The sequence below is a fragment of the Pan troglodytes genome, chromosome 19 (genome assembly GCF_028858775.2).
Source record: "Pan troglodytes isolate AG18354 chromosome 19, NHGRI_mPanTro3-v2.0_pri, whole genome shotgun sequence".
In the NCBI taxonomy this organism is placed as follows: domain Eukaryota; kingdom Metazoa; phylum Chordata; class Mammalia; order Primates; family Hominidae; genus Pan; species Pan troglodytes.
In genome coordinates, this window is record NC_072417.2 from 75,816,011 (window position 1) to 75,839,942 (window position 23,932).

The 23,932-nt window shown below is 50.4% G+C and overlaps 1 protein-coding gene and 1 long non-coding RNA gene across 13 annotated transcripts in view; one reads left to right on the plus strand and one right to left on the minus strand.

Moving 5' to 3' along the window:
* Nucleotides 1–2,963: 2,963 nt before the first annotated feature.
* The window catches only part of MARCHF10 (membrane associated ring-CH-type finger 10), a 111,546-nt gene continuing 90,577 nt past the window's right edge, over nucleotides 2,964–23,932 (minus strand). For 11 of the 12 annotated variants that reach the window (XM_009433023.4, XM_016932699.3, XM_001145624.5 and 8 more), the window contains 3 exons: nucleotides 12,867–12,980; nucleotides 7,190–7,232; nucleotides 2,964–3,410 (listed from right to left, as the gene is read on the minus strand). In XM_009433023.4, the coding sequence (XP_009431298.3) occupies nucleotides 3,355–3,410; nucleotides 7,190–7,232; nucleotides 12,867–12,980 (213 nt within the window). In that variant the 3' untranslated portion in view covers nucleotides 2,964–3,354. Of the gene's footprint in view, nucleotides 3,411–7,068; nucleotides 7,233–12,866; nucleotides 12,981–23,932 lie in introns of those variants that run through there. The other variant, XM_063799901.1, reaches the window with a different exon arrangement.
* LOC107969294 (uncharacterized) lies at nucleotides 7,857–9,373 on the plus strand. Its single transcript, XR_001711033.4, has 2 exons — nucleotides 7,857–8,119; nucleotides 9,078–9,373. It is a non-coding gene; the product is annotated as an uncharacterized LOC107969294 (long non-coding RNA).

Here is a 23,932-nt window from a genome sequence, read left to right on the forward strand (position 1 = left end):
TGCATCAGCCTCCTGAGTAGCTGAGACTACAGGCACCCTCCACCAGGCTTGGCTAATTATTTTTTTATTTTTAGTAGAGACCAGGTTTGACCATGTTGGCCAGGCTGGTCATGAACTCCTGACCTCAAGTGATCCGCCCACCTCGGCCTCCCAAAGTGCTAGGATTATAGGCGTGAGCCACCGCACCTGGCCTCATCACTGCCTTTTAATAAATGAGGCTGTCCTCTTGGAATCTCAAGCCATGAAAAGCCCCATATGGCAGGCAGACTCCTGCCAGGAAATCAAATTGATAGTGTGGGTAGTCCCCAGCTCCTCAATGTCTACCCCACCCTGGACCTCATGGAAAGCATTCCAGGTTGGGTAAATCCCTGAAACAGTTTTGGCCGGGCGCCGTGGCTTACACCTGTAATCCCAGCACTTTGGGAGGCTGAGGCGGGCGGATCATGAGGTCAGGAGATCGAGACCATCCTGGCCAACATGGTGAAACCCTGTCTCTACTAAAAACACAAAAATTAGCTGGGTGTGGTGGCGAATGCCTGTAATCCCAGCTACTCGGGTGGCTGAGGCATGAGAATCGCTTGAACCCAGGAGACAGAGGTTGCAGTGAGCTGAGATCATGCCACTGCACTCCAGCCTGATGACAGAGCGAGACTCCATCTCAAAAAAAAAAAGAGTACAGTTTTTCAAAAACCTGATTTTCTGATGTAAACCTGTGATGGTCTCCTCAGCTGCCTCAAACACTGTCACATCCTACTGTGGATTCAAGCTGTCAGGATGTTTACATGGCCACCTCAAATTCCATTCCGCTCTCTACAAAAACTTATTTTTAGACGTGCACTGTCCCTTCTTATACATTCCTCAGTACTGGATCCTGGACAAATCTTTTAGTCAACCTTAAAGTTCAGTTCAAAAGGCTCATTTTCTCATAGAGCTTGAGGCCATGTTTGTGAGTGGAGGAACTTGAGGTTTTAGGAATTTTATTTAGATCATGGAGATATTTTTGACTCGAATGGCTCTTAACTTTGATCTTGGGTCTAGGCTGCCTGGTTGAACCTACTACTGGTTTTCTTTCTTTTTTTTTTTGTTTTTTTTGAGATGGAGTTTCGCTGTGTTGCCCAAGCTGGAGTGCAATGGCACAATCTCGGCTCACTGCCACCTCCGCCTCCTGGGTTCAAGCAATTCTCTTGCCTCGGCCTCCCAAGTAGCTGGGTTTACAGGCATGTGCCACCATGCCTGGCAAATTTTTTTTGTATTTAGTAGAGTTGGGTTTTCGCCATGTTGGTCAGGCTGGTCTCGAACTCCCGACCTCAGGTGATCCACCCACCTCCGCCTCCCAGTGCTGGGATTACAGGCGTGAGCCACTGTGCCCAGCGAACCTACTGGTTTTCAAGCGTTGCATCACTTTAACTGGAACATATCGGAAGAGTGGGACCAGATTTTAAGGTGAGTCAAGCCTGGCCTTCCCAAAACCCTACTGACTCCTTAATTCAGCTCAGGGCACCCCTTTGCCACAAAATCTCATCCTTAGAGACCCCCAGGAGAGGGTGGGTCAGGGAAGCAGGGGCCTCTCCTAGTCTGAGAAGTCTTAAAGGCGGGGGGAGAAGCGCCGCCTCCTCATTTCATCTTTCTCTCTCGTCCTCCTCTCTCTGCCCTTTTTCTGTCCCTCCCTCCATTTTTTAGAAAATCTATAGAGGCAATGAGCTTTAGCAAATTTATCCAGTTGTGTAAATATTGCCACAAAGCAGCTTTATAACACCTCACTCACCCCCAAAAGTCCCCTGGACCCTATTTGCAGTCAATCCCTGCTCCTTTCCCAGCCCCCAGCAACTACTGATCTGCTTGCTGTCTCTCTAGTTTTGCCTTTTCTAGAAATTGTGTAAAATGAATCATATACTATGTAGTGTTTGGTGTCTGGCTTTTCTCACTTAGCATAACGTTTTTGCATGTACCGTAGTTTGTCTCCTCCATCTTTTATTATTATTATTATTTGTGACAGGGTCTTGTAGTCTTGTCTACAAGGCTGCAGTACAGTGGTGCGATCATGGCTCACTGCAACCTTGACCCCCTAGGCTCGTGCGATCCTCCTACCTCAGCCTCCCGAGTAGCTGGGCCCACGAGGGTATGCCACTACACATGGCAAATTTTTAAATTTTTTTTGTAGAGACAGGGTCTCGCTATGGCCCAGGCTGATTTCAAACTTCTGGACTCAAGCGGTCTACCTGCCTTGGCCTCCCAAAGTGCTGAGCTTATAGGCATGAGCCACCATAACTGGCCCTTTTATTTTTATTTATTTATTTTTGAGGTGGAGTCTCGCTTTGTTGCCCAGGCTGGAGTGCAGTGGTGCGATCTCAGCTTACTGCAGGGGTTCAAGTGAATCTCATGCCTCAGCCTCCCAAGTAGCTGGGACTACAGATGTCCACCACCACGCCCAGCTAATTTTTTTTTTGGTATTTTTAGTAGAGACAGGGTTTTGCCATGTTGGCCAGGCTGGCCTCCAATTCCTGACCTCAAGTGATCCATCCTCCTTGGCTTCCCAAAGTGCTGGGATTACAGGTGTGAGCCACCATGTCCAGCTCTTTTATTGTTTTTTGGCTTAAAAAACAATTTTTTTAAACAAAAAAAAACACACACACACGTACTCAAACACACTCGCACACACAATTTTCTCACTAACCCTCTGACCTTCCACCCCAAGTCCTGACTTGGTCTTTGGGCCCTAAGATGCAATCAGGAAAAAAAGTGTGGAGTCCACACCCCAGTTGGGTCCTAAGTGGGTACCTACAGGGGCAGCCACCATCCAGCCTGCCCCAGCCCATGGGGGCCCAGGATGTAGCATCCCCAGTGATGGTGGGAGCAAGGGAGAAGTAGAGGTGAGGTGTGGGCTGTGACATGTGCTTCCCTCTCCCTCCAGCTTGAGACCCTTGGCCTCTGACCAAGGCAAGTGAAATAAACATGAACGAAGCTGGGAGAATAATGTCAGTTTACTGAATGAATACATGGCTCGAGTCCATTCAGGGTGGCGTGAGGCCTGGCAGGTGCCCTCAGCAGTGGGACCCCACAGGCCACTGGACCTGGCAGGGCTTCTGGGCTAAGGGGGCAGCACCAGGCCAGCCTGCCAGGGGCTCCACAGTCCCACGCTGCTTGACTTGTGCTGTCTGGGACTAGACTGGTCGCTGTGGCTGCCCATAGATGCTCAAGCCAGACCCCAGAAGAGAGTGGCACGAGGTGAAAATCTAACTGTGAACGCTTTGGTTTCAGTTTCAGTAAAGAGGAGGAGGGAGGGAGGCACTTGGGGACGTAGAAAGAAGGGCTGGCGGGAGAGGTCTCCGCCGAGCTCCACAGTTGGCTTCCTTGCTAGACGACCTGGCTTTGAGAAATGCTGCCTTCATTTCCATCTCCCAACTCCGAATCTGGAAGGCAAGAAGATGTTTCAGGCTGGAGGGCCGCAGCAGACCGTGGGTCTGTTACAGGGGGCACGGCACTGCTGCTTCATCTTCTCCCACCCCATCCCTGAGGCCCAGCCACCCACATGGCCACAGTGCCTGGAACAGTGTGGGGAACAGAGACCTGCAGTCTGGGGCCGGGGAATCCACAGACTGCCCCATTGGGGTTTCAGCCACACCAGCTTCCCCCAAAGACAGCATCTTGGTCATCTCCACGTCCCCACATAGCCTGGTGCAGCACTTGTTTTCAGGCTGAATAGCTGCAGGGGCCATTGCTTCCTCTCAGGTTAAGGCCCCACTTGAACCCCCGCTTCCTAATTTGGCAGGGAAGGGGGAACGGACCCAGGTGTTTCAGGAGTCTTTCAGAAATCAATGGCTGGATGCAGAGGGACAAGTGATAGGACGGGGAAAGGGAGGGAGAGCAAGAGGCACTGGGACGCAGTGCAGTCCCAGTGGAGGAGGTGGCGTTGGTGGGGGGTGGGTGGTCTCCTTTATTCTTCGGGGAAACTCTTGTCTCAATATGTTTCTTTCCCCCTTGGCTTGAGTGAATGCTCTCTGACAATTTAGAAACAGTTTAAGCCAGGCGTGGTGGCTCACGCCTGTAATCCCAGTGCTTTGGAAGGCCAAGGGGGGGGGGGCGCGAATCACTTGAGGTCAGGAGTTCGAGACCAGCCTGGCCAACATAGCAAAACCCCATCTCTACTTAAAATACAAAAAATTAGCCAGGGGTGGTGGTGGGTGTCTGTAATCCCAGCTGCTTAGGAGGTTGAGGCAGGAGAATCGCTTGAACTTGGGAGGCAGAGGTTGCAGTGAGCCGAGATCGTGCCACTGCACTTTAGCCTGGGTGACAGAGCGAGACTCCATCTCAAAAAGAAAAATAAAAAAAGAAAAAAGAAAAGAAAGAAAGTTTCTGCCTGTTGTGGAAGAAACTGTTGCACGGAGCAGGAGCAACTGACATCCCCTCAATCCCACCTGGACCCTCTCACCCTCTCAGTTCTACCCAAGGAAGCCCAAGCCCCTGAGCTGCCCCCATCCCCTCGTCCATCCTGCGCTTTCTCCAAAAGCCAGTAGCCTTGACTGGGTGTTTGGGGAGGTGCTCTGGCCCAGCCTTTGGCCAAGGGCCCTCACACCCGCCCCTGTTCCTGCCCCGTCCTCATCTGTTTGCATATCTGCAGGAGGTATTGCCCCCACTACCGACCCGCCACCCCTTGTCTTGGTGACACCGGGAAGTTATTTGTGCCACTGGGAAGCAGCTGTCCTGGTGCTGGTTCCTGTGCACACCCAGGGACTCTCCCCAGCTGCCCTAACCTCGGTTTCACTTGTGGCATTTGTGTGAGGCTTTGGTTCTCACGTGCAAGGGAGGGGGGCCTGGTCAGCAGGCTGGCATGGGCACCACAGAGCCACAAAGAGGCTGGCACCTCTCTGTGCTACCTGGTGTGCCCTGATGTTTTGCCTCTTTTCCTCCTGTGTACCTGAACCGAGCTAGGGCAGCAGGTCACAGCTGTGACTCACCTCCGGCAACCCATATTAACAAAGTGCTGCCAACCAGGCGAGTCATGCCAGGATGCCAGGGGACCAAGGGAGTGTGGCCTGTGGGGGAGGCTGGGTGTCCATGGCTCTGCCAATGGCTACCCTGGCTCTTGTCTTGAGAACGGCTCTGGCGGGAAGCCAGGCCAAAGCTGCGACTGGTCAGCACCCCAGGATGGTCCCTCTGTGCTGGGTTCTCCTCGGCCTCGGCTGTGCCCACCCGTGTCTGGGGTGTGTGCTGAGCTGGGGGCAGGTGGAGATGGCCTGGGCCTCCAGGGGAGAACTGGCTGTCTCCACCTTGGGGCCGAGAGCGGCAGGGGAGGGTTGGTGATGGGGTGGATCCTCGAGCGGGTCCCAGTTCCCGGAGGAAGGATGACAAATGAGTGGGGGTCGCTCCCTCTGTGGGACCATTTGCCTCGGAGCAGCAGGGAAGGGCGGCAGGTTCCCTGCCTCCCGTGGAGACTCTTTTTGGAGCACCACCCTAGGGATGTTCTTCTGCCCTCCGGAGACGTCGGTCTTCCCTGGGGCCGGGACTCAAGGCCAGGGTGCCCCAAACCCAGGCTCCAGGGTGTGCGGGGAAAGGCTCGGTCCTGCTCGGCGCGGCTCGCCCTGGGCACTAGGGGTCGCCCCTGCCCAGCGGAAGCCACGCGGGCGCGCCCGGTCGCCGCAGGTTTCCCCGGACCGGGAAAAGCGAGGCATCTCCGGGGCGGGGCTGGGGAGGGGGCGCCTGGGCGCGGCGCCGGGACCCTGCTGCCCTGTCCTCCCGGCCGCGGCTGGACGGAGCGCGGGGCCGCAGCAACCAGGCCGGGCTCCCCGTCGCGCCCCTTCCGGAGCAGGAGGCCCTCGCCGAGGCGGAGCCTGGGACGCGCGGGGCGGGCGGCGGCGGGGAGCCGCGGGGCCGAGGCGCAGGGCGTTTTCCCCGGAGGTGCGGCGTGCGCCCGCGACACAAAGGTCTTTTAAAGACCTCGCAGCGCCCTTCCCGGCTGCGGAGGCTGGAGGCCCGGGGGGGCGAGGCCGGGGTCGGGGGTGGCCGCGCGAGGGGGCGCTGGGATCGGCCGGACCCCGCGGTTGCGCCCGGGCTGGGACTCCCGGGCTCCTTTTGTGGAAAAGAGCGGAAAGCAGGGCCCTCTCCGGGTCTCTGAAAATGGTCAGTTCGGCTTCGCAGGGCTGCGTGCCCGGAATAATAAATTGGCTTCTCTAGGGTCGTAATCTGGGCCCCACCCCGAGCAGCTTTGAGCTGGTTCGCGCCTTCCAGGCAGGACTACTGGGAGTTCTCAAAAGCACCCCCGCGGTCGGCTGTGTCAGGATCACCTGGGTCCGGCGTGAACACGATTCCAGGGCCCCACCCCATCGCCTGAAGCGGAATCTCTGGGCGGGGCCCAGGAATCCGAGTTTTTGGTGAGTTCCCGGGTGATTCTGATGGCAAAGCCCATGTGGGAGCCACTGTTCTAAGGGCTTTTGGAACAGGCAGTTGTGAAATTTTCCCCCAGAAGAATCTCTGGGGACCCAGTTGTCACACACCGCTGGATTCACTGCGGTGTTGATTCTGCCTCCTGATGAAGTTCTTCCCGAGTCTGACTTCGAGCCCGCCTGCTTTATTAAGCACGTTCTTCTCCAGTCGTTTTTTTTTTTTTTTTTTTAAATGGAAAAAGGAACAGGGAGAAGGCTTTTCTCGAACCTGTTTGCAGAGAGCCGTCTTGCCCGCTTTGAGGGCCCTTTCTCGGGAGACCTGTTTGCTTTGTTCAACCTCTGAATTCAGCAGACCCCAAATCCACCAAGGCCACTAGCTTATGAGTGAATGTGGTCCCTTCAGGTAAGGGCCAGACAGCCCCTGCCAGGGCTTGGGGAGGGTTTTCCTAGAGGAATCCTGGCAGTAAAAAAAACCAACCCCCAAACTCTCCAAGTGCTGGACGCTGGAGAATCCCAGCAAGGAAAAGGAACAAATCTTATCTCATGCCGGAAGATAACCTCTTCCCTTTGTTGGCGCCTTTCCTTGCGTTCAGGATGAATTAAAATTCTTATCTGCTCTGCATCCAGTGAACTTGGCCTCGCCTTCCTGATTGTTTGCTGCGGCTGACTTTCCCAAGCTTTGTGGGGTTATTTTTGCCTCTGGGTGGTGGTCATTCCTTCCTTCCATGGCATTTGGTTCCACACAGTCACAGAAAAAGAGTAATTTAGCAAACACCCTCAAAATGGCAGGACTGGCCCCCAAAACCTACTTTCATTTTCCTCTGTTCTGGGTTGTGGGTAATTTCTTGACAACTACAAGAAAGAAGACAATGAGAAATGAATTGTTTTTTCCAATACAATTGTGAACAGATGTATAACCTCCTAGTCGCAGAAACGTTCTAGGAATCCCTTACACCACTTTAAAGGGGCAGGAAAATGGGCAGAGGTGCTGAGGGCTGGGTGAGTGCTAAGCATTGGCAGGGCTCAGCCTCATCCTGACGAGAGCTGCAGCCATAACCTGGGTCACCTTTGCTGTCTCGGGCTTCTAAATTTGGCAGCGAGAACAGACTCGCTTCCTTTGAGCAATTGATCTGAATAGCAGAATCCCATTCTGATGGTCCGAATCACATTTACAGGCTGTGGGGGTGAAGGCCGTGCTAATTGGCCACTTGCCTCACCACTGGCTTTGAAACAATCGCTTGTATTCTCTGCCCGGCAGGAAGCAGCAGACCCATCAAGGCCCTGGGCTCACTCTTTGTTCTGACTTTATGGCATTTTATGCCACAATAAGAAACACTGTGTACTCCGTGGGAGCCCATTGTGCCAGGCTGCAAGGATGTGGGCTCCGGTGCAGAGGGCCTGGTGCTCTTCCCCAGGAAGAAGAGGGGCTTTGTGACAGGCTGGGGGACAAAACAAGGGGTGCTGGACACTGTTACTGAGGCAACTGCCTGGCCAGTGTGGAGGCAGCTTTAGTCCCTGGGACCGTTTCTGTGCCCAAGGAGAGGGAGGGCAGGGGAAGGATGGAATTTCATCTAGAGTAGCAGGTCCTGGTTACCTGGTAAATTATGCATCAGGACTGGGCTAGCCACTGCCTCCGTTTTCTCTGGGCTCCTGAGATAACCTCCACCTGCCTCTAGATTCTGTGCCAGCTGATCGTATCTATCTCATCAACTCTTGTTCCATCAGGAAACTGCATCTTGGTGAGTGGGAAGTTTTTGTAACTGTGGACCAAACCTGGGCTTCCCATATTTTGGGTTGATCTGGGCCTTGGAGGGAAGAGCTTTCGGTTTTGTAGAAATGATGTGGATAGGAACTGGGGTAGGCACACTCCATCCAGTCTCACACGTGAATGAACCAACGGGGATTTGAGAATGGCTTCTAGATCATACCTGCCCCTCCGGCCAGCCCCGGGGCTCCCTTCCCCTGCACCTAGCCTGAAGTTTTCCACCATTAACGGCACACCTGGGGCAGAAGACAGAGTAGGGTCCTTGCTCCAGGAGATCGTTGTAATAATCAGAGACAAGACCTGAGCTGGGAGGAAGCCAGGACATGGGGGATGGGGGACCAGGCCCTGACAAACGGAGTGCTCCGTGTGGGGGCTGAAAGGGAAGGAGGAGAGGGAAGGCAAGGCCATTTAGCTTCACCTCAAAGGTGGGGTAAAGTGAGGCTGGTGGGTCCTGTCTTCTCTGGAGATGCTCCCCGATGGGAGGAAAGGCCAGCTTCCTGCCGGCCACTTGCAGAAGCGAGCATTCAGTGCTTCCGCCAGCCTGTCCCTCACCCCAGACCCACCCCTGTCCTTCCCATGTCTGATGCTCCCACACGGGCCCCCTTATTACCCCGTGCCATTGCAGCAGCCTCCCGGCTGGTTTCTTTCCCCTCCAATGTGGCTGCCCAAGTTCTCCTCCCAAAACCCACATCTCCTGGCCTGCCAATCCCAGGCTGGAAACTGTTCCATGGCCTCCAGAGCCGCTCACAAACCCTTCCCGCCCTGCTCCCTGCCTGCACCTTAGGCTCATTCTCTGCCCTCCCTGGCCACACACCTCCCTGACTTTCCCCAAACATGCAGGTCTTTCCATGTCTCTGTGCGTTTCCATTTCCCTCTGCATGGAACACTCTTTCCCATCACACCTACCCTTGCCCATCTGCCAAACCCTCCAGGATTCTGGGTCAACATCATCCCCGCGGTGGATCCATTGGTGAGAGCAATAATGAAGCAGGTTTGCCACCAGGCTCCCAAAGAAGTGGGAACACTGACTGCAAAGGGCACAATCTGATTGGATGAAAAGCGAGGCCTCAGAAGCATTGGCACGTGTCCGCGAAGAGCCTAGCTGGAGGTCTGTCCTAGAGGAGGGGCGGAAGGAGGGGCGAGAATGGCAGCGCCCCATTTCATCCGACTGCTCTGTGTTCCTCACATCTGACCCAACCTTCCGTTACAACACAGGCACATTTGTGGATACTCTTGGTTACATGTGTGTTCTCTCCTTAGACTCTGAGTCTCTTCTAGGAAAGGATTGTCTTAATTATCTTTGTATTCCCAGAAGCTAGTTTAGAGGCTAGTATGTAGTAAGTTCGCAGAAAATCTTTGAATAGCGGCTGAGGTGGGAGGATTTCTTGAGACTAGGAATTCAAGACCAGCCTGGGTAAACTAGCAAGACCCTCATCTCTGCAAAAAATAAAAAATTAGCCAGGTGTAGTGGTGGATGCATCCCAGCTCCTCAGGAGGCTGAGGTGGGAGGATCACTTGAGCCCGGGCATTCAAAGCTGCAATGAGCTGTCATCCCGCCAGTGCACTCCAGCCTGGGCAACAGAGTGAGACCCTGTCTCAAAAAGAGAAAGAAAATCTTTGAGTAAATAAATATATGTTGAACTTGGAAGTATTCCTTTACCTAGAATATTGTTCACTCTGCAAATTTTGTACTATCAGTTTCTCCAAAACATAACTCAGGACTCGCCTCCTGGAAAAAGTAGGTTCTTTTTTTCTTTCTTTCTTTTTGAGACAGAGTCTTGCTCTGTTGCCCAGGCCGGAGCGCAGTGGCGCAGTCTCGGCTCACTGCAAGCTCTGCCTCCCGGGTTCACGCCATTCTCCTGCCTCAGCCTCCCCAGCAGCTGGGGCTACAGGTGCATGCTGCCACGCCCGGCTAATTTTTGTATTTTTAGTAGAGACAGGGTTTCACCGTGTTAGCCAGGATGGTCTCGATCTCCTGACCTTGTGATCCACCTGTCTCGGCCTCCCAAAGTGCTGGGATTAAAGGTGTGAGCCACCACACCTGGCCAAAAAGTAGGTTCTGATTCAGTAGTTGACTGTGCATCAGAATGTTACTAAGCACCTATTAGGTACTAGGCATTTTCTAGGCACTGGAGGCCTGTGAGATATAAAAGAGATAAAGGTTCCCGTGCCCAAGTTGTTAATGAGTGCCCCCAACCCATGTGGGCCACTTCCTTATCTGGCAAAATCATTTGGGACGTCAGTAAACACTCAATGTTCCTGGTATCCATAGTGCCAGGGACATGGTCAGCAGTCAGATGTGACTCACTGTGGGCCCAGCATCATAAGAGGCAGGCATAGAAGGCCTGGCTTTGCATTCATATAGCTCACAACTTCACTGAGGAGACCAATTGTTTATGGGATTGCAGGAAACCCCAGGAAGCCCCAGCCAGGGAAGAGCTTATGTTGTCAAATTCACAGCCTGTAGGAATTCACTGGGTCCACTAGTTCTCTTGCACAGGTGCTACTTTCCAGTTATTTCCTGGTTTTATAAATATGTGTCTCCTCTTTCAACTCCTTGACAAGCTCTTTACGGAAAGGGACATCAGGGCGTCATGTCTAGCGTCTAGTAGCTTCTTTCCCTGATCCTCATCTCCGCACCTGGTACAGGGCAGTGCATGAATGGATGACAAATGATCACCACCATTAACAGGCATTTGTCAGCCGGGCACGGGGGCTCACACCTGTAATCCCAGCACTTTGGGAGGCCAAGGCAGGTGGATCACCTGAGGTCAGGAGTTCGAGACCAGCCTGACCAACATGGTGAAACCCTGCCTCTACTAAAAATACACAAATTAGCCGGGCACAATACACCGATAATCCCAGCTACTCAGGAGGCGGAGGCAGGAGAATCACTGGAACCCGGGAAGCAGAGGTTGCAGTGAGCTGAGATTGCACCACTGCACTCCAGCCTGGGTGACAGAGCAAGACTCTTGTCTCAAAAAAATAAAACAAACAAACCAAAAAAAACGAGGCATCCATCACTGGGTCTCTTCATGAGACACAACCAAGAAACACAATGTGAGTGAGTTCTCCAGTTCTGGTAGATAAAGGAGAGGGAAGGAGGGCTTCTCTCCTAACTTAGTGCCTCTCTTTTGCTCAATGTTACCATCAGATTCTGAATGTTTTCTACAAGAAATTACTGAGATGCAAATCAAGAAGTGTGAATTTAACAAGAGCCAGTTGGTTTCCTACTTTCATTTGGGTGCCTTTTTTTGTTTTTTGTTTTAAACAGGGTCTCACTCTGTCACACAGGCTGGAGTGCGGTGGCACAATCATGGCTCACTGCAGTGTCAGCCTCCCGGCAGCATCAACGGCACCGGGCCTGGGTGCCTCTTAACTGGTTATCTGTACCTGTTACTGCTCGGTGGTCTAAGTGGGTGAGATCAATTTCAGGGTTTCTCCAATTCAATGTGAGCTTGTGGTGAGAGAAGAGTGTCCCTGGTCCCTCCTGCTGCTTTTTGCTCTGGTTCCCAGCTTGCTCCTTGCAACTTCTTCCTAGTCCAGGACAGATTTACTGGAAGTTTCTTTAGAGGCAGTGCTTTAGGGCTTTGGTCTTCATCCGTTGGGTTGTACTGTTTGTCGTTTGTCATGTTTGCTTTGCAAGCCTGGTGGCTAATGTTGCTTGCATTGGCTCACTGCTCTTGGGGCCATCTGTAACCTGTATCAACCCCGGATGCTTTGAAGTTCAGTGTGCAATAAAAAGTTCATTAAAAAGATGTGGAATCATGAAAATAAGGTTACAGAAATGTTAACAAAGGATCATATCCTGCTTCTGGTACTTTTCTTTTTTAAAAAATGTATTTCTCTGAGAAATTTATGTCAGCATTTAAACCATGGAAGAGTTTAGGAAGGACAGGCCTGGGTCAAAAGGAAGGTGAGATTCTTGAGGAGATATCTTGGCAGAGCCCCAGCCTGTTTTCTTAATTGAGAGCTCAGGGTCTAAGGAGAGAATGTGAGCCAGAAAAAAAAAATCTAGGTTTCTTATGACTAACAGTTTGAACCCAGCTTTTTTTTTTTTTTTTTTTGAGACGGAGTCTCATTCTGTCACCCAGGCTGGAGTGTAGTGGCACAATCTCAGCTCACTGCAACCTCTGTCTTCTGGGTTCCAGCTATTCTCCTGCCTCAACCTCCTAAGTAGCTGGGATTACAGGCGTGTGCCACCACACCCAGCTAATTTTTTTGTAATTTTAGTAGAGACAGGGTTTCACCATGTTGGCCAGGTTGGTCTCAAATTCCTGAACTCAAGTGATCCTCTAGCCTCGGCCTCCCAAAGCGCTGGGATTACAGGCATGAGCCATCACACCCAGCCAGGTTCCTCTTTTTCGCAGGTCCTCCATGTTCGGGTGCCCACACGTAATACACAACCAGCCCCTGCATCCTTGCTCTCCTCTATTTTTGGGGGGCAAATATCCTAGAGGCTCACTCGGTTATATGACCATTGATGACCATTTAATTACTACTCATGTTTAATAATAAGCAATTATGTGATCATCACTTACTTTTCAGCCAGAGGGTCACCATGTGTACACTTAGCAGCTGCTAAATCTTAGTCCTAACAATGATAGTCCCATATCCTCCCAAGCGACCGTGAGGACCTCAACAGCTTGCACATCTAATAAACAGCACTGCAGGGTTTTCAGGGCTGCCACCGGACAGCTCTGGGTCACAGCCAGACTTACCCTCTCTCTTTCCACCTGGTTGTGGTTGAGCCTCATGAGTTCTGCAAACCTCTGCTCATAGAGGTGAAGCAGCAGCACCAGGTACAAGCCTGAATTCATCAGCTCGTTTTGTGCCTACAAATGGAAAAGAAAGCTCTTCAGTTCATCTGTAAAATAGTCATGGTCTAAATTGTGGGATGCAGGGTAACAAGGCTAAGAGGTGACAAGAACTGGGAGAAGAGCCCAAGCTCCAAGGCAAGGCCTGCTCTTGGGGACCAGAAGACAGAGCAGGAGGAGATCCAGGGTAGAGGCCAGGGCAGCCACTCCCCTGGGATTTTTTACTATCTAGTGGAGGATGCTCGGAGAAAGTTCCATTTTCCAGGCTCAATCCCATTCCACATTTATTGAGCAGTTACATATGCAAAGCCTTGAGCTGGATGTTGTGGGGAACACAGGGCAAAAAGCCTCAGAACTCCCTGCTGGGAACCCATCACCTGGTGTGGGGGAGAGAACTTCATCGGTAAACAGCTCCAGTACAAGCTGGATGTGTCGGGTGCTACAACAGAGATGCACCAGGCCTTGTCCATAACGTTCTCAGCAGTCACAGATGTCCCCTTGTGAAAGGCTTCCTGAGGAGCCTCCTTTGCCCCCATCATTCCTTCGCTTCCCAGTCCCTAAGCATTCGTCTTGATCTTGCATATCACCTTTTGCACTTGTTAACGTTTCTGCTTTTTCTTGAGGAGTGGGCTGTGCTTTTTTTCTCGCTGGTGCTCAGAACAGGCGCTACACAGGGAGGATGTGATGGTCTGGTTGGCCATGGCACTTCTCTGTCCTCAGCACTTGGGCTTTGCTGCCAAGAGTGGCTGTGCTCACTCTAGACCTTTCACAGACCTTCCATAAATCAGTGGTATTAGTAACAACTACTCCTATGCCTCTATAGGGGAAGGAGGGGAAGGCCCTTTCAGTCCCCATCTTTCCCTTGAGTGGGGGTCTTGGGATGGGCCAGGCTGTGCTCACAAAGCCACCCAGCCCCCGGGGAATAGAGTCCCCAGCAGAGGGCATGGCCCCTTCCGTCACCCTTGGGAAAGCTTGCAACTGTGACTCTGTCGGCCCAGGATAACGATGCGTGGGCATGAATGACACAGTGAGCACTCAGTGTCTCATCTGCCTTCTTCCTGCAGCAGCGCGGGTGCCACATCTTCCTGTTCTTATTAGATCCAGGGCAGCTCAGGAGGTTGGCACAGAACCCACCTCTCCCAGGACCAAGCAGCTGCCAGAAAAGGCACAGAAGTTGAGCAAGGATTGATATGCTCTTCCTTCTGAATCAGGGCCAACTCTGGATCTTGGTGACAGCCGGCCCTGAGATCACTGCTGCAGGCCTCTCCACCATTCTACAGATCCATCTTCGAAGGCCCCAGTCCTCTGTCCTTAGCAGTTAGCCTCCTATTTTTAGCCTTTGGTCGTGTTTTTTGTGCTCTGCTGACCTTGGCCTAGAGTGAGTAGAGAACAAGTTGCTTGTTTGCATTATTTCTGTTTTATTTATTTTATTTTATTTTTGAGACAGACACAGTCTTGCCCAGGCTGGAGTGCAATGGCGTGATCTCGGCTCACTGCAACCTCCACCTCCCAGGTTCAAGCAATTCTCCTGCCTCAGCCTCCTGAGTAGCTGGGATTACAGGTGTGCACCACCACGCCCAGCTAATTTTTGTATTTTTAGTAGAGATGGGGTTTCATCATGTTGGCCAGGCTGGTCTCGAACTCCTGGCCTCAGGTGATCCACCTGCCTTGGCCTCCCAAAGTGCTGGGATTACAGGTGTAAGCCACCCTGCCTAGCCACTTTTTCTGTTTTAATTGCCTCCTCCTGCCCTCCCCGTGAGTCTGTGCCTGCCTCCGACTGTCTCACCAACCACCTCTTCTGAGAAGCCTTCCTCACCTGGCTTTTAGCTCCTCCTCACCAACAAAGCCTTGGTCCTTATTTGTTTACCTCGTCCCCGGCTTCTTCCTGCAAAAGCTGCCAGTGGTTCTCTCACCAGTGCTCTTTGCCAGCCAGCTTTTATGCTCGAGACACCGGGATGCATAATGACAAATCAATCAGCTAGAAAATGGTTTGGAACTATCAGGTTTGTCAAAGCATTCAGGGAAATCATTTACTTTTTATGACTCAATAAGGCCCAGAGGCATGCAGATGGGAGAATATCCACTAATGTTTTCTGCAGATAATTTGAAAAGTCACTTCTAGCAGATTGTGTCTCTTCTCTGATCTGTGGGAGGGAACCTGCCACACGGCGCCATCAATCTCGCCGGCTCGGTTCCTTTATGTGCGCCCTTTGCAGTGCTGGTGATGCTCGACAAAGGGGCTCAGCCCACCAATCAGAGCAGGCGTGTGATAGTCAACTCCGAATCAGCCTTTACACTCCTGAGCTACAAGTGGGAGGGATTTGTTAACTCAAAGAGTTCCACCGCACTTGGCTGGCCAGGGCCAAATGAACGAGGTTTTGGAGCAGGGCTTACTGGAGCTACGGCCCATCCACTCCTTCCTTGTCCCAATCACATCACACTTTGACTCCCACGTGGAGTTCCCTTTGTGTGCCAGACTGAAGGGAATGGGGGTGGCATTAATAGGAGGGGGCGGGGACATTAAAAAGGAGAAGGCATGTGAAACAGCGCAAAAGGGCTCTGGAGATCTCAGCCCGCCTGCCAGCTGTTTTCTCCATTTTGCTAATATTCATTTAGGCCAAGAGACTTGCTACTGATGGAAATTCTCAATATATTCCACTTAAAGAAGCTGACAGCCTGGCTGAACATTCTATCAAGTCTTCAAATATATTCAAGAGTGCTCCTAGGTATAAGGGTGATTAGGTGACTGCGTGTGTCTGAGGACATCTGTCCTTGGCTGAGATGGAGCCAGGCCAGGCCTGTGCTTCACAGCAATGACAGCCTGAGGCCCACTGAGACTCTCCTGTGCGGCAGAGCAAGGATGGCAGGGGTGTGTTCCAATTCAGTGAGCAGGGGCCCCTGGAGTGCACCTTACCTGGAAAGCACTGCTGGCTAAGGTGGGCAGTACAGGGCCACCGGACACTGTGACTTTAGGCAGAGTTTTAACTGTGCAGGGCCAAAGGGACTCAATTTGTAATGGAAGGGAAGTAACCTCTGTTCTGCCTGTTTCCTCAAAGCATGATAGTAAAGTGAGCTAATATATGAGATCTCGCAAAACCAACACATCCTACAAGGGACAAGATTTAAAGACAGGATTCCAGGTAAATTGTCTGGGCGTTAAGATCTGTGAGGGCAAGACCTGCATCTGTCTTGTTTGCTCCTGACTCCTAGTGCCTGGCCCAGTGCCTGGTATACTGTGCATGCTTTATAAATATATGCACAGATGAAGCAATGAGAAAAAAATGCATAATTGTGATGGATCAGACAGTGACCCATTCAGCCACAACTTTTGAATCTAGTGGCTCCAGGTTTAACATGCATCAGAAATACTGAGCAGGCCTTTTCAAACACAGTTGCCAGGCAGTCCCGTCCCCTCCCCTCCCCCTTCTCCTCTTTTTTTGAGACAGTCTCACTCTGTTGCCCAGGCTGGAGTGCAATGGTGTGATCTCGGCTCACTGCAACCTCCGCCTCCCAGGTTTAAGTGATTCTCCTGCCTCAGCCTCCCGAGTAGCTGGGATTTCAGGTGTGTGCCACCACTCCCAGCTAATTTTTGTATTTTTAGTAGAGACGGGGTTTCACCACATTTGGCCAGGCTGGTCTCCAACTCCTGACCTCAAATGATCCACCCACCTCGGCCTTTCAAAGTGTTGCGATTACAGGCGTGAGTCACTGCGCCTGGCCTCACTGCTCCTCCTTTCCTCCCTGCATTTCTGATTCAGCTGGACTGGAGTGGGCCCAAGAATGTGTACTTCTAACAAGTTCCCAGATGATGCTAACGCTCCTGGTTTGGGGACCGCCCATTTTTGAGAACCACTGATCTAAACTAAGGGTGAGCACGTGGTAGCTGCTAAGCTGAATCTGGCCTGTGGATGTGCTCTGGTTGGATGGAAGGAAGCAAGAAGGAAGGTAGAAAAGAAGAGCATGACCATCTTTAGTTGGGGAGAGCACTTTCCATTTTGCCACAAATGCCATCACGCCCAATGGCAGGATACCTAGAAGATTACCATCATTTGTTGTCTGCCTGGCCTCTGTGGTATTTGAGTGTGTAACCTGTGACCTAAGCTTTCCTTAAACCTGTTTTCACCTCATCCATTTTGGAGGCTAGAATGTTATTTGGCTCGCCGCATGCTGCTATCCAGGAGTTCTGCCCTCCACCCCAAAACCGAGTGCCCAACCAGCATCCAATATGAGTCCTGCTTCCAGGTGACAGCCAATGCTCACAGGAGCAAATGTAGGCTTGCCTCACACACAGCACTACCGAAAGAGTCAGGAGAAAGGAGGGCTGTACTGCCACAGGCCCTGACAGACCTAAGATGAAACCGCCAGGTCCCTGGGGTCCCACAGCTGCTCTTGTCTAATGATCCCCTCTCCAGATGCTTGTAGGAGTTCCTGATCTAGCCGCTTGAAGCCTGGTAACAGACCTTGACCTTGGGCCTCATATTAGAATAATCCGAGTTCAGTGCCCTGTTAGCACCTGTGAGCAGCATCTGCCCTGCTCCCACCAGAAGTACAGAACTAAGGTAGGAAAACGTGCTCTGACGGGAGCCCCTCCACACTCTCAAAGGCCACCGACAGTGCTGACCCGGCACCTAGAGGACACGCCCTGATCTGTGCTCAGGTCCCAGGGGAGGCATCCGTCCCAGATGTCACAGACTTCACTCCAAGGCCCGGTGGATAGAAGGCCTGCTCCTCTCTTCCCTTCCGCTGTTAAACATCTCTTCTTCAGAAAGGCCTTCTCTGGTTCAGAGAGCAAGTCGGAGTCCCGCAGCTGTTCCCGCAGCAGCCTGCATGGTCCTTGTTTTGACCTCCACCTGCAGGAATTGCTGGCTTCAGTCTTCGCTGCTGGTCGGTAGGGCCCTGTGGGTCTTGGGTACGGCAGCATTTTCGGCACAGTATCTCACAGGCAGCAGGTGCTCAATAAGTATTTGAAAATTTAGTTAAACTGGCTGGGTGTGGTAGCTCACACCTGTAACCCTAGCACTTTGGGAGGCCAAGGTGGGAAGATCACTTGAGCCCAAGATTTTGAGACCAGCCTGGGCAACAAAGTGAGACAGACCCCATCTCTCAAAAAAAAAAAAAAAGAAAAAAAGCACGGTGTGGTGGCACACACCTGTGGACCCAGCTACTTAGGAGGCTGAGGCAGGAGGATCCCTTGAACCCAGGAGGGACCCTGGCCCCATCCCAGAGCTGGGGTTAGACCTGGGTTGGGCCTGTGTATCACCATTTTAATAGAAAAAAAGAAGACCTGCAGCTAAATGTTATAAGTTATCATTTTGGGTGGTAAATTATAAGAAATTTTTGTATGGTTTTTGTAATTAAACAAAAGCAAAAAAAAAAAATTCTAAGTGGGAAAATATATAAGAAAAACAGTTCACTAGTCAGTCAGTTCGAGGTTAAGTGAGAACCAGGCTGAGCTGAAGCCAGTTCTAGGTTTCTTTTGGTTTTGCCCCTTTTTTGGTACATGTCTAGACTTGTACACGTCTAGAAGTGGTGCCACTTCTCCAGAAAGGAACCCATTTGCCAAGGACAAGCAGCAGGAGGGTGGCCAGGAGGCCCAGGTGAGCCAGGTTTGGGAGCGAGGGGAAGGGACCAGGCCCACAAGGCACAGGTGTCCATGTCACCTCCACGGCCAGGCTGGCGGCCTCCTCAGCAGGGCTTGTCCCCTCAGTGGGCTCACCGCGCCTCGGGGATGAGCTGAGGTTCAGTGACATCGTAGATATCTTTGTGTTCAACAACAGTTGCTTCAGTCTTTATCTATGGCGAGCTTCAGAATTCGCCCAAGTCAGGCTCCCTGGGGCCTGGGGTTTCGCCCAGGCTGTGAGCAGACAGGCACTATGAATTCCCAGCAGGTCATGGGGACAGTCAGGACTGCAGTGAGGTGTGAGCCCTCAGCCGCCGCCAGACAGCAGCCGCCCATGCTATGACCTGGCTCTCCCCACAGGGCGGGCCTGGCAGCCTAGCTGCCACCTGGGATGATAATGCGGGCATTTCCCAAAGGCTCTGATGGCTTGTGAAGTTCTCACTGAAACGAATTTAAAATCATTCCTGCTTCCACGTGGAGCAATGACTGTGCTGGATGCTTTCTGTCTCTCCTGCCGATCCGCACCCCTCCTGCTCTGTGGCCCAGGGGCCGGCCCCATGGCTTTCCCCAGCTGGGCTTCCTTGCCCTCTGGCTTCCCGTTGGGTTTGGCCCATGGGAGGCCCCGGCAGGAGACCCGAGGGCGGAGGAGGGAGAAGCTGGGTGTCTCTTCCCAATCCCTCTCTGCTGGGCGTGGTGTGACAGTGGTTGCTGTCTTCTCCTGAAGGCCACAGGCTGCTGGTGGCTGATCCTTAGCTACAGCGCTCATGACCCTGGCCACACTGCTAGTCCCAGGACGCCTCCTCGTTCCTTGCTGCTTTCTTTTGCTGCCCAGATTTCCCTCCTCCCTTCTGCGTTCTTCACTTGCCCCCTTTGAGTGTGCCACCATCTCTTCCCACCCAGATCCTGGCTGATACAATTACTGTCATAGTTGTTTCTAGAAGGTGCTTGTAGCCAGTTGTCTTAACATGGAGGGTGCGGTGGGGCCGAGGAAATGGATGTGACCCAGTGGGGCTGGTTTGTTTTGTTAGTTCACTGATGGACTCTAGGCCAGTCATTGGTGCATGTAGCTTTCTCCCCTGAGTGCCAAGTCAGTCGAGCGTCTCTGTGGCTGTAATCTGACAGTTCTCATGCGTGGAGCCTCCTCTGCACACACTCTGTCTATGAGGTGATGTACTCGAGTCTTTTCCTACATCCAGACCTGTGAGGTGTGAGTTAACATCTCTTACCTTCTACAGATAAGAGAACTGAGGTGCAGAGACTTCTACAGATAAGAGAACTGAGGTGCAGAGAATTGCCATAGTCTCCTCAAGGTCACAGGGCCACTCTGGGGAAGAGAGTAGGGTTTAGATTGAGATCTTAATCAAAGCTGGTAGGCTTTTCAGTGGGACCTGCGGCCTCAGACTACATGAGTGCAAACATCTTAGTACAAATGGAAAAATGTGCTGCTGTTGGGTCAGTTCTATAAATACCATTGATAAAGGACATTAGATGGTGGCAGCAGCTTGGCAGAGGGAGAACCATGTGGAAAGGCTTGGGGCCAAAAGGGGTCTTTTCTAGATAAGGCATTCCCCTGGGCTGCACGGTGTTTGTGGTGTCAGTAGATTGCTCTGATAGATAGTATTCTGGGCAACCCATCCTCATGTGAACACGTCCTCCTTAGGGGATTTGGCAGGCTCCATTGCCCAAAATGATCTATTTCTTGAGATGAACCTGTCGGCACCCTGGCTGGCACCTGACCTCAGGCACTGAGAGGTTCTGGTTTCTTTCAATATTTCGCCTCCCACATGCTCAGCGTCCAGGAATGTGAGTCGCTCTGTTTATCGTCTCAGATCTTAGTGCCTGGTGGTTATGTGAGACCTTCAGGCCTCAAAACACTATTTATTTCTCAAGAAGTCCTTCTTCTCTCCCCTCCCCTGCCCTCCCTTCTCTTCCTCTCTTCTTTTCTCTTTTTTCCTTTTCTTTCTCTAACCTCCTGATGCCTAACCTCTGTAATGCTGCTGTGGCATTATGCCCTTATTCACTGAACTCTTCAAATATCCTTCATTCTTGTCAATATTTTGTTCTTTGGTCTACACCCTTAAAATTTTAAACAAGGAAACTGCAGAATTGCCTAGACTCACACAAATCATTTTGACTTAGCTGTCAAAACGTTGGCCAAAAAAAGGTCTGGTAAATATTAATTGACTGCTTATAAAGTGGAAATCACCTTCTAGATCAGCCCCATCCAATAGAATACACTCAGAGGTACAAACACAAATCACAGATGTAATTTTAAAATTTCTAGTAGCCACATTAAAGAAGTAAAAAGAAACTGGTGAAATTAATTTTAACAATATAATTTATTAACCTAATATTTTCAAATGATCATTTCTGTATGTAATTTTTACTTTTTTTGATATTTTACTTTTTTGGCATTAAGTATTTGCCTAAGAAAATCTTTATTTCTCCTTTGCTCTTGAAGGATAATTTTGCAGGGTACAGAAATCTAGGTTGGCCAGTTTTTTCTCTTAACACTTTATTTTGTTTCTCTGTCTTCTTGCTTGCATGCTTTCTGGGAAGTCAGATGTCACTCTTATCTTTACTCCCCTTTAGGGAAGGTGTTTTTCCCCTTTGGCCTCTTACAGGATTTTTTCTTTATCTTTGATTTTTTTTTCCATTTTAAATATGATGTGTCGTGGTGGTGGGTTTTTTTGTTTGTTTTGTTTTGTTTTGCTTTTGGCATTTATCTTGTTTGGTGTTCTCTGAGCTTTCTGGATTTGTGATTTGGTGTCTGACATTAATTTGGGGGAAATTCTCAGTCATTATTGCTTCAAATATTTCTCTGTTCCTTTCTCTCTTTATTCTCCTTCTGGATATTCCCATGATGTGTCTATTACACCTTTTGGATAATTGTCTCACAAGTTCTTGGATATCCTGCTCTGTTTTCTTTTCTTTTTTTCCAATCTTTGTTCTCTTTGTTTTTCCATTTTGGGCAGTTTCTATTGGGATATGCTCAACTCAAAGATTCTTTCCTCAGCTGTATCCAGTCTACTAATAAGCCCATCAAAGGCATTCTTCATTTGTTAGAGTTTTTCACCTCTAACATTTCTTTTTCTTTCTTAGAATTTCCATTCCTCTGTGTACACTGCCCATCTGTTCTTAAGTGCTGTCTACTTTACCTGTTAGAGTCCTTAGCGTATTAATCATAGTGTTTTACATTCTTGGTCTGGTAATTCCAAAATCCCTGCCATATCTGAGTCTGGTTCTGGTGTTTGCTCTGTCTCTTCAAACTGTGCTTTTCACCTTTGAGTATGTCTTGTAATATTTTCTTGGTAGCCAGACGTGATGTACTGGGTAAAAGGAACTGCTATAAATGGGTTGTTAGCCATGTGGTGGTGAGGTGTGGGGAGAGGGCAAGTATTCTACAGTCCTTTGAGACTCTAGGTCCCAGTCTGAGTGAGCTTGTGCCTCTGGACTGTGAACTTCACAAGTGCTTCTCAGTTTCTCTATCCTCCCCCTCCCACCTTAGGTGGGACAAGATGGCTAGAGAGGGCTGGGGTTGAGTATTTCCCTTCTTCCAGTTAGGTATGGCGCTCTGATAAAACCTCCAAAGGTTAGGCTCTGGTTAAATAGTTTCTCCTGAGGGCAAACTGTTAGTAAGAACAGAAAGCTCTGGCTTGTACCAAAATGGTTACTTTCCCCCCTCCCCCTGCTGGAAGCATGAAGGAATTTTTCTCTGCTATTCACTGTATGCACCTGGTTGCACTCCTGGACAGAAAACTCACTAAAGTGTGGGGATACCCTTATGACAGGGTCCCCCTGGAATTTTTGACTCTCAGACTTGTCTACACTGAGCCTCCAGCAGTTCATTAATTACAGCTTAAGGTTGCTTGTCCAGCACTGGTTTCCATAGAGCTTTCTGCTCAGGAGTCTCTGCTCCGGTAAGTTGTGATTTTTTTTTTTTTTTTTTTTTTGAGATGGAGTCTCACTCTGTCGCCCAGGCTGGAGTGCAGTGGTGCGATCTCGGCTCACTGCAACCTCTGCCTCCCAGGTTCAAGCGATTCTCAAGCCTCAGCCTCCTGAGTAGCTGAGATTACAGGCATGCGCCACCACGCCCAGCTAATTTTTGTATTTTTAGTAGAGATGGGGGTTTCGCTGTGTTGGCCACGCTGGTCTCAAACTCCTGACTTCAAGTGATCCGCCCACCTTGGCCTCCCAAAGTGCTGGGATTAGTGATTCTATCTGCCTGTCTTTCCAATTTTAGGGGCAGTGATTTGCTCTGTGACTTCACTTCTCTTATGGATCTAAGAAGGGTTGTTGATTTTGCACTTTTTAAAGCTTTTTACTTGTTGTTAAAACGAAGTGACAACTTCAAACTCTTTACATACTGAACTGGAAAGTGTACTAAGTCTTTGAAACTTGGTGTTTAAAATTAGGTGATATATTACCCCCCTTTTTTTTTTTGGTACTGTGTCTTTGAAATTTGGTGTGTATGTGACACTTACAGGATATGTTGATTAGAACAAGCCACCTGTTCATTAGCCACAAGTGGCTTGTGACTTCTATATTGAACAAAATAGTATTAGGTTGGTGCAAAAGTAATTGTGGATATTGCCAACAAAAGTGGCAAAACTGCAATTACTTTTGCACCAACCTAATAGTTCTAAATGGAAGACTGTTTGCCTGAGAATTGGGTGATTAACTGTTATCTCAGGCACAAATCAACTTCCCACTTGAGGGTAACTAACTTTTTTACAATATTAGAAATGCAGTCCAAATACCCTAGGAGAGTTAATTCACTAGGTGTTAAAGATCAGCCAGTAGGCATTTACCTCATGTTTATTAGCTGTAGGTAAAGCAGTTCCTTCTTATCCCAGGGTTACTTGGTATTTAAATTAGGGACCATTTCCTCCAAGACCCTGATTTTTTTTTCTCTTGTTATTAAATTACTTCTGCAAACGTGGGTGTGGAGCTTGCCAGAATTTTTTGGTATTTTTCTGTGTCCAGTTGCCCAATGAAGCTTCTTACTTTTGTTCCCAACAGCAGGGCAAACTCAACCCAGGACAAATAAGACTTCCAACTCTCTGCCATGTGCAGTGGCTCACACCCGTAATTGTAGCACTCTGGGAGGTGGAGGCAGACAGATCACTTGAGGTCAGGAGTTCAAGACCAGGCTGGCCAACATGGAGAAACCCCATCTCTACTAAAAATACAAAAATTAGGTGGGTGTGGTGGCACACGCCTGTAATCCCAGCTACTCAGGAGGCTGAGGCGGGAGGATCGCTTGAACCTGTGAGGCAGAGTTTGCAGTGAGATTGTGCCACTGCATTCCCGCCTGGGCGACAGAGTGAGACTCTGTCTCAAAAAAAAA